The sequence below is a fragment of the Ceratotherium simum genome, chromosome 2 (genome assembly GCF_057802395.1).
Source record: "Ceratotherium simum simum isolate JZ-2026a chromosome 2, ASM5780239v1, whole genome shotgun sequence".
Classification (NCBI taxonomy): Eukaryota; Metazoa; Chordata; class Mammalia; order Perissodactyla; family Rhinocerotidae; genus Ceratotherium; species Ceratotherium simum.
The window spans coordinates 71,240,527-71,254,017 of NC_141901.1; the positions used below are offsets into that span (position 1 = coordinate 71,240,527).

The 13,491-nt window shown below is 34.8% G+C and overlaps 1 protein-coding gene across 5 annotated transcripts in view; it reads right to left on the reverse strand.

The window, feature by feature from the left end:
• Positions 1-2,209: 2,209 nt before the first annotated feature.
• MTF2 (metal response element binding transcription factor 2) overlaps positions 2,210-13,491 on the reverse strand; it is a 76,041-nt gene continuing 64,759 nt past the window's right edge. For 4 of the 5 annotated variants that reach the window (XM_004420837.3, XM_004420834.3, XM_087447314.1 and 1 more), the window contains 6 exons: positions 12,239-12,306; positions 10,481-10,651; positions 6,545-6,650; positions 6,373-6,425; positions 6,156-6,260; positions 2,210-4,630 (listed from right to left, as the gene is read on the reverse strand). In XM_004420837.3, coding sequence (XP_004420894.1) covers positions 4,273-4,630; positions 6,156-6,260; positions 6,373-6,425; positions 6,545-6,650; positions 10,481-10,651; positions 12,239-12,306 — 861 coding nt within the window. In that variant the 3' untranslated portion in view covers positions 2,210-4,272. The remainder of the gene's footprint in view (positions 4,631-6,155; positions 6,261-6,372; positions 6,426-6,544; positions 6,651-10,480; positions 10,652-12,238; positions 12,307-13,491) is intronic. The other variant, XM_087447328.1, reaches the window with a different exon arrangement.

The following is a 13,491-nucleotide window of genomic DNA, read 5'->3' on the forward strand; positions in this document are numbered from 1 at the left end:
GGTAAAATAAGAGGAAGAATGGCAAGAGATGTTAGCTCAGGGTGAATCTTCTTTACCCAAAAAAAAGGTGGAGGGATTGAATTTCTTTTGGTAAATACAAGGAACAGAACTTAGACTAATGATTTTATTTATTATTTATTTTTTTTTAATTTGTTTATTGTTTTTCCCCCCCAAAGCCCCAGTAGATAGTTGTATGTCATAGCTGCACATCCTTCTAGTTGCTGTATGTGGGACAGGGCCTCAGCATGGCCGGAGAAGCGGTGCGTCGGTGCACGCCCGGGATCCGAACCCGGGCCGCCAGCAGCGGAGTGCGTGCACTTAACTGCTAAGCCATGGGGCCGGCCCCAAGACTAATGATTTTAAACAGGATATATTTTTGTTTTATCCAATAAGTACATTTTATCATCTATGAAGGTTTTGTTCAATTGTTTGCTTGCTTAAATCCAGTGGAAAATTTTCTTGAATGAGACATCATATTCCTTGAAAATGCTACAAAAGTGAGGAGTTATTACTAAGCATCCAGTTTCAATACTCATCATCTTCAACAAAGAGAAAATGCAAGGGGAACAAGCAAAGAGGAATTTTGTTGGGTAGAAATGATGGAAGGGGAGGAAAAAAGAGTGAACTGGTTAATTTGCAGTCTTATTCTGATTTTAAATATAAAGACAGCATAATCTTCTGATCTAGCTATTGCCCCAAGACATTTTGATATTATAACTTAAAAGTTACAAATATTATATTTGCTCCCGTCTACCTGTTATTCAGAGCCAATCAGTTTGCTTTCACAGCTTCTCCCATCTCCAAATTTGTATGAGTCAGACATCTTGGTTTCTCAATTGCTACTAATTAGAAAAGAATCCATGATCAGATAAAATTCTCACCTTACATTTAACTGTCAAGTTTTTATGTTCCTGAGGAAAAAACATGACTGATCAACTGTCACAGAAAAAAACAAAGGAGGGCTGGCCCCGTGGCTTAGCGGTTAAGTGTGCGCGCTCCACTACTGGCGGCCTGGGTTCGGGTCCCAGGCGTGCACCGCCGCACCGCTTCTCCGGCCATGCTGAGGCTGCGTCCCACATACAGCAACTAGAAGGATGTGCAGCTGTGACATACAACTATCTACTGGGGCTTTGGGGGAAAAACAAATAAATAAATTAAAAAAAAAAAAAAAAGAAAAAAACAAAGGAGACTTTTGGGAGTGTATATTCATAGAGGTACTCAAATGTAATTAAAGAGGAAAACTCCCAGACACAAACAGGGCATTTTTTACTATTTCCCAAATTTGCACGGACATATTCCTTTGCCATCACATCCTCATTCAAACAACTCCAGAACCACATTATAAAACAGTCTGCTGTAACAACGCAAGTCAGATCATATTCCAACCAAAACTTAATAGTATCTAACAGAAACTCAATCAAGTAGCCCAAAACACAGAATTAGTTCTACCCTCAACACTGATAATAGAAATCTTCTGAATATATACACAAGAGAAACCAAACATGCATAGTTGGACACACCTTGCAAAATAAAAGGGGAAAGGAACCCTCAACATCAGTGAACATTCACTTCTACTAAACATTTACTAACAAAATATAGCTAGCAAGATCTGACTTTATCATCCCTACATCAGAATTTATAGAATAACTGATAGCTCATATTCTGATCTAGTTGGATCACCTAAGGGCCTAAGAATCTGTATTTATCATTTATTATCAGGGTATCCATAAAAATGCATTTGTTTTGAATAAAAATGGAATTAAAATGAGTAAGGTATATTATTTTTAAATCTTTTCTTTCTGTAGCCTACGGGCAAAGATTTTTAGGAAAAAAATAGAAAATCCCTTCATGTGAACCCTGACACCGTCTATGTTAGTAAGAAGAAAAGAAAATAAAGTTGAAAAGCCTGAATTTTTTGAAGTTTGGGGACAGGGTAGATAGAGGGAGTTTTATTGTCTTTCAAGTACCAAGTGTACAAGCTGGCTAACCAGTTTATTTTTTTAAAGGATCACTTAAGATGAACATGCAATAATTATTATATTATTTGGGGGGACAAAAAGAAAATGTAAGCAAAGTTTTATAAAGATTAATTCAAGTGAACATATTTACAATGAAACTGAAAAATCCTTAGCTCCCTGGCTAAATCAAAGCAGTCATACACTGCACCAGTGTGTATTTTCAAGCAAATACAGAAGCAAAACTCATTAGCTCTTTAAAAAATACACACATTTAATGTTGGTCTGTTTTAATTCTAAGTAAAGCAATTCCAAAAATACAAACTGAACATCAGAGCCATGTGAACCACCATGATAAAATAAAACAGACATTCACAATAATTACGTCTAAAGACAGTTCAGCTTAATAAATCATCTTCCAAGTATGCTAAAGAAAAAGTTACTAAAAATACTGCTGGTGTTCAGTTAGAATTAAAGGACTTTGGGGAAAATGAAATAATATGATACAAGTGGAGTGAATAAGGTTACACGGGATTTACATTTTCCATTACCCCTAGATATAAACAAACATTCAAAATCAACACAAACTCTGTGTGTTATTCAAAATATTGCAGCTGCAGGAAAGGCAACTTTAAATTAATAGCTAGGGGAAAATCAAGTTTTGGTGGAGGTAAACAGAAGTGACAGTTTTTAATTTGCACTTTTGTAAAGCTCATTTATACCTGGCCAACCAGGAACCAAATGCAGGACAACGAAGTTCTCTGCTTCTTTTGGCTATAATGTGACAAGAAAAGATCATCTTTTGAAGATGTTTAAAGAAATAAAGCAACTTTCTTTATAAACAGTCAAATAATCAATTAATGGAATAAATAAGTACTAACCCACATTTTTACCGCTCTGTAATCACTACACTTTACATATTTTTCATTTTGGCGGCAAATTCCCCAATTTTTAGGCTAAAATCCACCAACCACTTTTAAGAGTAAAATGAATAGCCACCAAAATAAGAATATTCTTCTGTTTACTCTTTGGCTAAAAAAGAAAACAAACAAACAAAACAAAACAAAAAGAAACAGAAGACAACTCTAACACTGGTGATAAAAGAAACTGTTTTTTTTTACATGTAAAATAAAGTTATCAATTTAAATCTTGGTACATTTTATAAAAACAAGAGGTAATGTTGTAATAAAACAGCAGTAGCCTTGGCAGGCACCATACTGTTTGTTAACCCTGTGCAATAAAATACTTTGTTCATACTACACTTATTCAACATGACTAACAGTTACTACAGACATTTCAGGAATCTTCACGGGACTCCTATACACTTACTGTCAAAACTGAGAGACATTTACAATCATAATGTGCCATGAAAACTTGAAAACGTTACTTCTAGTAGGAGATAATGTTCATATTATTTGAATTTGTTTTAGGTACTGAACAGCTGAGTTACAAGGACTGAAAGTGAAAAGCATTCTAAAAGCCCATGAACACTGTTGTTCACACCCTTCTTCAGAACACACTAAACTTGTTTGACACATTTCTCTTCATACATAGCAAGCAACAGCACCCAATAAAAGCCTGAGAAGAAATGCTGCTGTGTAAATACTGCAACTATTCCTGAAAAAAGAATTATGGGATATATACTCCAAAGCTGCCCATTCCCATAATTTGCATTGCATAGGTCACATAATCACACACATATATATACACGTGTGTATATATATGCACATGCAAAGAATATATTAAGACGACAATGAAGTCTAGTCACAGAGCAATTTACAGGCTCAATATATTTTTTACACTTTGCTTGAAAGAAAATTTCAATATTTTACAGTCTTTTAGAAGGCATTATATACACTGCACTTTATGAAATCTAAAAGGTATTGAAATAAATTTTTTCCAACATTTTGGTAACAAAACAGACAATGTTTCTCCAAATACTTGTGCTATCTATCTACATGATCTGTTTGCTCTGATAACCACTAATCACAAAAACTGACTCAATGGAATAATTAGAAAAATTATCTAACACCATGCATGGGTTTGAATCATTTTTAATATCCTATCCTAAAAACATTCTACAAATCTTAAGATTTAAAAAATTAAGTCTCTGCTCTGATTTTTAAAAGATAGCTTTTTATGACAATATCCATAACATTGACAGGTACATGTTAAGGCTAGTATCATTTCCTTTTGTGAATTTTTTTGACATTTTATTTTTTTTTTAAGAAAGATAGTAAAAGCCAGACTCCTTTAGGGCTTTGAACTGTACCTACAGAAAATGAGAGTGCAGTGAACATAATGTTCAGTCCTACAGTCAAGATGCAGTTGCTCCTTCCCATTCCACAAGATACTGCACCTTTCCATCAAGTGTCACCCGACGAGCCAATACTCGATATTTTTCACCACATGCTATTCTACCTGCAGCACCAAAATAACTGGTAATGGAGTTTTTTAGATGATTGAGTTGTAACTCCTGATCTGCTAAGTTATTCAAAATCTCTGTGTTGAGTTCATCAAATTGGTAATCTTCTTTGCCTTCATCATCTTTTACGATTTCTGAGTTCTGAGTCTGGAGTGCTCTTCTTGGAAGACGACCCCTTCTCCTCCGTAAATGTGGTATTGCAGCAGGCCAAGATCTTCCTGTACGAGTTCTTTTTCTGGAGTCAGATAATCTACGCAACAAAAAAGTCACAATTGTCTACTAAGCTTATAAAGCATACTCTACCTACACAGTATGTTCTCTGATTTTTTTCTATCACTCTACTATAAGTATATACCCTTGCCGACAATAAAAAGCAGCCAAACCAAAACAATAAATGCTACATAAATGGATTATCACTTGCCTTTGTTAGATTCCATCACCTCCTTGGGACTCACCTTTGAAGATCTTTCTTCCTTAACTATGTACTACTAAGCTTAAAAGAATCAGAGGAAATTTTTGAATCAACGGGGCAAATTCTTACCTAGAGACCCTATTCATAAGTTAGGTCTTGTCAACAGTTTTATCATTAAAAAGCAAACAGTTCATTCATTCATTCAATGCAGCAAATATTTAATAAGCACCTACTACATATAAAACGCTGCTATATGTGCTTAAACAGGTGGTACAACTAGAATAAAGGTTCTCTTATTACCCATTCTAGGCCTAGTGAAGTAATGTAATCAACTAGAATAAGCATAAACTAGAACTCAGGGTACCCTGGGTCTAGCTCTATGTGATACTGGCCAAATTCAAATTTCTTATCCTCTCTGTTCTCCTGAGTGAAGGGGTTGAACTAGTTAATCTTTGAGGTCCTTTTCAGCTCGAAATTCAATGATTTTATCGTCTTATAACAAGGGGAGAATATAGCATAACAGCTGAATTCAAAGACTTTACAATCATACCGCCCGAATTAACATCCCACCTCTGTTATACTTGCTAAACATGCTATCCTGGGCTTATTACTTAAAATCCTGTAAAATGGGAACAAGAGGACCTACAACTCAAAAGATTGTTTTAAGAATTAAATAAGACAATGTATGTAAAAAGCTTAGCACAATGCTCGGTAGGAGGCCAAAAAATAGCTCACATTATTATTATTCACAATTCATTAAAAAATGAGTTACATTTTAAGCCATTAAATACTCAGAATTTTGTATGATTAACAAGAGCAGTTTTTAAACAAAGGGAAGTATAAAACTTGCAAGCTCATAGCTCTGACCCCAAGTAAACTAAACTTTTCATACCTGATAAATCAAACTGGAAAAAGTTGTCCTTCTGAAATAAAATATTAGAAGGGAAATCTGCTATTGATAAAAATCCTGATTTTAAAATCTTTTTACTAACAAAAGGATTTATGTGCCTGATTCAGACTTATTAAAAAAAAAATCGAGTCTTCCTAAAGCAAGGCACACTTGTATATTAGAAGCATAAAAAGGTCTCACAGAAAACAGCACAGCCTATAAATACAATACACCTCTTCTCTGTGCACAAAGCAAATTTCCTAACAAATCTGAAAATTTTAATGTTTGTGGTCTGAAAAGCAAAAATATTCAGATGAATATTAACAACCTAAACAATCTACATATGGATTGCTTTTCAAGAGCTAAGACATACTTGTATTACTTTCAATTGCTAAAAATTTATTTAATCATCATTTTACAAAGAAAAAGAGTCAAGAGGAAAATTAGTAAAGAATAAGAACATAAAATATCTACCCATAATGCCTGGAAATGCTAGATGAGGTAGTTTCTTTTGCACTGGAAGCACCCGTGAAATCCACATCTGAGGTATTGGATGAATGTGCAGTTCCCTCAGTTCTCCTGAGACAAAAGAATTTAAATGGTATAACAACTATATTACATAACAATAGAAATACTAATTTCCCCCCCAAAAGAAAATTCCTAGGATTGGAGAAAATAACTTTCTATTTACCCTATAGAACAAGGTAAATCCAAGGTAGGATTCTCTGAAATTGATTCCTTTTCCTGAAAAATAAAAAAACATACTTAAAGCATGGTTCTAAAGTAACTCGAAAAGATATTAGTTTCTTAGTAATTTTAAGCATCCTTCCTCTCTGAGAACATATACCAACATATCGTCTTACCAAAGGTGGCTCAGCAGTTTTTTGAATCATTTTTCTTGTATATGGGCCAGGTGGACGACCTACAGATTTTTTCTTTCCTTTTTTTTCTATGCCATTGGTTACTTCCCTGAAACATAAAACCATTATGTATTTAATCTCTGCATAAAGAAAACAAAAAGACAATAGACAATATACACTGTCATAGCTCTACTTATGTAATAATTAGGTTATACTTATATTTTTATATTAATAGTAATATAAAAATAATATTAAATATAAGTTGAACCTACAAGTTTAGTCAAGTGCATAGATAATACATTCCAATTTAAATAAATATTTCTTGATGAGATATTTACATATGAAAGGTTTAAGAAAAAATGTTCTTTAATACAGTTCTGAAAAATATATAACACCTAAAAATGAAAAAAACAAAAATAAAAAAACAGAGTACTATATTAAATGGAAGATTTCAAAACTCCTAAAAATTCAATTATTTAGTTTAGGTTGTTATTACATAGGTGCTTGGGGGATGTTTCAACAATTTACTACTAAAAGTGATTATGAATTTAGTAGATAACCTCATGGAGCCAGGAAGTATCTACGTTAAAATATAGTAGCTATGAATAGAGGTTGCCTTTAGAGATAAATAAATAAACAAATATGCTTGAATATATCTACATATATATATATGTATTCAAGATATGATGCTAATCAGAATGATGCTAATCAGAAGGAGAATGAAGCCCAGGGTGGCAGAGTGTAAAGGAGAAGGAATCCTTCATATTGGGCAGGGAGTCATGACATCAAGGCAAATACCAAGCAATAGGAAGGGAAAAAAAGCAATAGTCAAGGACATCTCTAATTAATAGAAGGGAAGAAGAAAAGTGCAAACATCAATATATCTGAAATAGAACATCTATTTCATTTATTCAAGAAACATTATCTACCATATAAAGGGGATATTAGATAATAGGAATACAAACATGTTCCCTGTGCTAAGGGGTTCACCACATAGTCAGAAGGTGACAAATGTGTATACAAGCAGGCTAATAAAATGGGTTAAGTGCTCTAAGGAAGTATCCAGGAAAATTCAAATAAAAAACAAGGAAAAGGAACAATACTATATAATAGGCTAGAAAGAGGTAAATGGAGAAAACTAGGAAAGACTACCCCTTCAGATACCAAAAACTAAGGTTGGGGAATAAAGGTGGAAGTACAAGGAAGGAGAAAGTAGGGGAGCTAGAGGAACAAAGCATAACTAGAACTATAATCAAAAGTCTCAAAAATAAGATGGATGGGGTATACATTTTATTTTGAAAGATGATCAACATAACATTTATAAAGGACCCCCTGACTAAAGAAAGTACTCTCAGATTAAAAGGACCAATTCATACATAGGGCCCCAGAAGGAACTGAGAATGCCTTTAAGAAAGCTGAACCATTACCTGGTGGCATCAAATGAAAACCTGATAGCTACCATGGATGGCAAGTCCTATGAAAATTATGATAGGAATGACAAAGAAAGTTTGTGCAAACCTTTTTTCTAACTCATAATATGGGCTACTACTAGCAAAGGATTAATGATAAAATTTGAAAGTGATAGGACTATTCTTCCCTTTAGGAAAAAACACCTTAAAGTAGTATCTACTTTATTACTGTCAACCCTCTGTAATTACATTTTCTTACTCTTCAAGAGGACTACCTCATACCTTTTATTTGCTCCTTAAATTTCCCTCTCTGCACAACCGTCTCACCTATCTTTGCCTCATTACTTCATTGAGAAAATAGAAGTTACCAGGTAATAGTTATCTTCCAACTGCCAAATCTACAATAAAACCAGCATCTGTAACCATCTGCTTTTTCACCCCATTTCAACAGAAGGGTCTAAGTCTTGCTACCAAAAGCCACTCACACATTTAGGCTCTAATCCCTTCTCTTTTGGCTTCTCAAAGACTACAATATCTTCAATTACCTCCCCTCTCTCCTACAACAATCTCTTCTTCTCCACTGGATCATTCCTACTAGCACACAAAGACAGGTTCCTATTATCTTCCATCTATTAAAAAACTATCACTTGATTACTCTCTTTCCCCTCTTCAGCTTCCATTACATTTGTCTACTTTCCTTCACAGTAAAACTACTTCTGAGTTGACAACACATACCCTTTCCACTTTCTCTCTGATTCAGAATTCTTTAAGACTATTTCCTTTTTTCTCCTTTTCCTTTACCAACATCATTATTGTGAATCTGCCTATGTCCCTTATTTATAGAAAAAGCCCAGTTTTGACATGCAAATTGGGCAGTGACGGATTCAATCACACCTTCCCACTTCAATCTGACTTCTATCTTTACCTCTCCAAAAAAACTTTTTGTCAAAATCACTAGTAACAGAATGTAATCTTATCCAACGAACATTTTTCTTTCATCTTAATCCACCTCTCAGCAGCATTCAATACTGCTTAATACAACCATCTTTCTTGCAACACTCCCCTTCTCTTGGTTTTCATGATAAAACTTTCCTGGTTTCCTCCTATCTCACTGATCGTTCTTTTTTAGTCTCCCTCATTTACTGCACCTCTTCCAAATCTCTAAACGCTATCAGGGCATTATTCTGGACCATGTTCTCTTCTCTTTCTATCTCTCTCTTCTTGCTCCCTAGGTAATTTCATTATTCTCATGGCTTTATAAATCAGCTTCCAAGTTTTATAAATCAGCTCTCCTCAACTCCCGACTTACACACCCAATTGCACATATCTAACATCATCATCACTTAGATATCCTTCATAAGAATCTCAAACTCAGTGAGTATGAAACAGAAGAATGCTTCATTCACCTTGCCAAAGTCTGTTCTTCCAGATCTTGGTAACAGACACCACCACCCACCAGTTGCTCAAGCCAGAAATCTGGGTACTGTTTAACTTTATTCTTCTCTTTCTTTCATAAATTTAATTCATTAGCAAAGCCAATAAATTCTGCCTCCAACAGAGATCTTGAATCTATTTTCTCTGCATTTGACTGCTACTACCTACCCCTGCACAAGCAACCATCATCCATCTCTTACCTAGACAACTACAAGAGTCTTAATTCATTTTCTCTTGCTTCTCTTCTTACAGTCTATACCTATCCATTCTCTAAACAGCATCCAAAGAAGTATTTTTAAAGGATAATTCAATCTGCTTACATCTTTAAAAAGCTCCCCATTATTCTTAGAAAACCACCCAAGCTCCTAATGAGACCCACGAGACTCTACATGATCAGACCAACTCAACCTTTCCAACACCTGATGCTACTCTCTAGCCCTCATTCATACGTCATTAGCCTTCCATGAGTTCCTAGAACATGCCTCATACCCTTCACATTTGTTATTTTGGCTTCCCTTCGTTCTTTACATTGTTAGGTCATTCTCATTCTTTACGTTTTGGCTTAAATATCATCTTAAATAAGCCTTCCTTAAGCCTCCTTCTTAAAATAGACCCCTTCCTCTCTACCCATCCCAGTACAGTCCAAATCCATATGTTATTTCCTAAATGGCACTAGCATGATCTGTAATTATTTTACTTGTTTATCACCTTTCTCTCCCACTATAACGTAAACCACATCACAGCAGAGAGAAAGTCTACCTTGTTTTTTATTATATCCCCAGCACTTAGATAGTAAGGTAACTGATAAAGAGAATGAACGAATGGATAAGAAATGAACAAACAAAAGAACAGGCCAGTACTTAGGCTGTTTGCTAACAAAATCAATACGGCTTATTCCTGGAAAGCCTAAGATCTAAAATAAATAAGTAAACATCCAGCATTAACTCTTTGTACCTTGTCCAAGCAAGAAATTATAAACAGGAAAACAAAGCACGGTAACTGCCACTTGTACTTTCAAATATACTCATGAGACTAAATAACATATTTTTAGTTACAAAGAAGCTAAAGAAAAACTAAGCCACAGATCAACTTTTACCTTGAATCAGATATAGGTTTGGATGCCTTCCTGCCTTTAATTTTAAATTCATGGGATGTTCCTTCAGGTTCTTTCTCTGCTTTGAAAGCCACGTTTGGTGGCACAGGAGGAACACGAATTCGCAACCCAAACAAATGCTTCTTCTTCTTTATTTCTTTCCCAGACATAAACCTAAATTTTTGAAAAAGTTAACTAAAAATTTAAAAACTTAACACATATACATGGCAGACCCTAACTCACAACTTTCAGTTACAAAGGCTTTATACATGAAAGCCCACCCAATACCACAAAAACTTACTCTTTCCCCTTGCCTTCCTTGATTCTTATCTGCCCCTGAGCCAGTCCACAGTAGTACATGATTGGGGAGTAGGGAGGGAGAGATAAGATCAGAAAAAAGGGAAAAGAGCATACGTCTACTTTTCCTTTTAAAACATGGCATTTAACTTTTTAAAGGAAGGAAAAAGACTACAGAGTGGTCTTTTTAGTCCCAATATGTTTTTCCATATTTTAGTGTCATCTGCTGAAAATATCTCAAAAAAGGTTTAAGAAAGAATTCTACTTCAGAGTGGATCTGTGAGGAGAGAAACCTTGGTCAGAAAGTAATAGGTGATAGCACTGGAAAAGAAAGTAGGAGACCAATCCTAGAGGTCCAGAAAATAAAAGAAAAGGGGTGTCTAATGTATCAGATCTGGAATTGGAAATAAATTCCGGTTTACTTACTGGAGCAGAAAAGTGTTATTTCAGTGTGGGCTTGGGTCTCTGAAAAATATGTCCCTTAACCCTTTCCCAAAGTCCTCAGGGTCCTTATTCCAAAATACCCCCACCTATCTTAGCTCTATTAGAGCCTGCCCAGGTACAAGAAACACCACCAAATGCTTGGATTGTTTCTCCACTTTGATGCAGGTTTGAAAAAAGGGAGCCCCCATTTCTACCATAACAGGAAGAGATGTATTTCTTGCACCCTAAATTGGATTACAGAATTCATTGTTCCATAAAGTATTTTTACCGGCACAGTAACTGCTCAGGTACTTTATGGCTTTTTGAGCTTGCCTAAAGATCTAGCCACTAGTAATTATAACATTTTTTAATGAGGAAATGCTGTTAAGTTCACAAAAGGCAACTTGTTACAAACAAAAATTTTATAATCTAACTCAAGTTGATTGGAGCCAGCTTATACATTTAAAAAAATTATTTCTATTGTATTTTGAAAATGGTTTTATAAGAAATGTAGATATGCTGGCTTAAAAAAAAGGAAAGATCTATACAAGAATATATCAAACAATATCACTTAATTATCAAAAACTTAGACCACTATTACTACTTTTCTATAACTGATGGCAATAACTAACCTTAAAACCATAGAAGATCTCAATTATTTTAAAACTCATATTCTCTACAATATATTCCCTTATCTTTTGCATATTCCCACCAGCTAACAAGATTTTATTTTACTTTCAGTAGATTAAATTTTAAAAACAGGTCATTACTCAATACACTTTTTCAACTGAACAGGCCCAATTCCCCTGAAATACTGAAATGTCTCCCAGCCACCATTCCCAGAGGGTTGTTCTTCCCTTCTCCAACCCTTGAGAATCACTACTTTACTCTGACTGAAAGAAAAGAGGACATTAAAAAGTTTAAAATGGTATATACTAGACTAGTTCTATACACCAATCCCACAATTCTTAAACAACGCCATTACTCCTTATACTTACTAAATGTCTCCCTCATAGGGATACATAAAATAAATCAACTTACATGGTCTTGTAATCATTTAATGCCTCCAGAACATGCTCATATCTTTCAGATTTTGGTGTGTCTGCCAGCTGTGAAGTATCAAGAAACAATTTAACACACTATAATTTCATCAATCAGTAAGATACAGATACTAGATAGAGGCAATGTGATGAAGAAGAAAGTGTACTGACTGGTAGTCAGAAGATCTCAATTCTAATTCCAGGTCCTCACTCACTAGCTGTGTGATCTAATGCCATTTAATTTCTGAAGTCTTGTTTTTTCACCTACGAAAAAGAGTCCAAGTCCTGCACTAAATATTTTACTAGTAATTGTATGGATCCAATGATATGTCTGAAAGAACTGTAAAACACTACAAAAATGGGATTTCATTAGTTATCATTAAATTTATTTTAATTCTATAACCTGGGGAAATAATACATTAGAATTACTTTAATATCAACCATAAAAGCTTGTAATAGATACTGATAGGGAGGAATAGAAAAAGTAATGAGAAACATATCATTTTATTTCCCGATACTTCTAATATTAGCACAAACTAATCTCTATAAGTTTAAAAAATACTGTGAAATTTGGGGATTTTATCTTTATAACAAATATAGACTTTAGCCAGCCCTAAAACCCAAAATGGCTCAGTAATTTTTTATTATCGCAATCCATTTTAAAATCTAAATATTCAGTTCTAGAAAATATTCTATTTTGTTCCAAAAGGGCTTCCTTCAGAGTCATTTCTGCCTGTTCTTCAAAGTTTAAAGACTGGGGCTCAGGGGGCCGGCCCAAGGGTGTAGCGGTTAAGTTCACGCACTCTGCTTCGGTGTCTCAGGGTTCGCAGGTTCGGATCCCGTGCGTGGACCTACGCACTGCTCATCAAGCCGTGCTGTGGCGGCGTCCCATTTAAGTGGAGGAAGATGGGCATGGATGTTAGCCCAGGGCCAACCTTCCTCAGCAAAAAAGACGAGGATTGGCAATAGATGTTAGCTCAGGGCTAATCTTCCTCAAAAAAAAAAAGACTAGGGCCCAACGGTAAAAAATTCTAAACTTATAAAAGGACCATCCTCAATTAAAGTCACAAAAACTTTAAAAAATGCCAAAATATCACAGTTGACTTTCAAAATTACCACCAATATGTTCTTTACAAGTTGAAACTCCCAAACCTCAGAACTGCTTCAAGTTAAAAGAGCAAACAAACCTGCCAAATAGAATGCTGAAGGTAGAAGAGACTAATAAAATCATCTACTCCAACTTTCTCTCTTTTA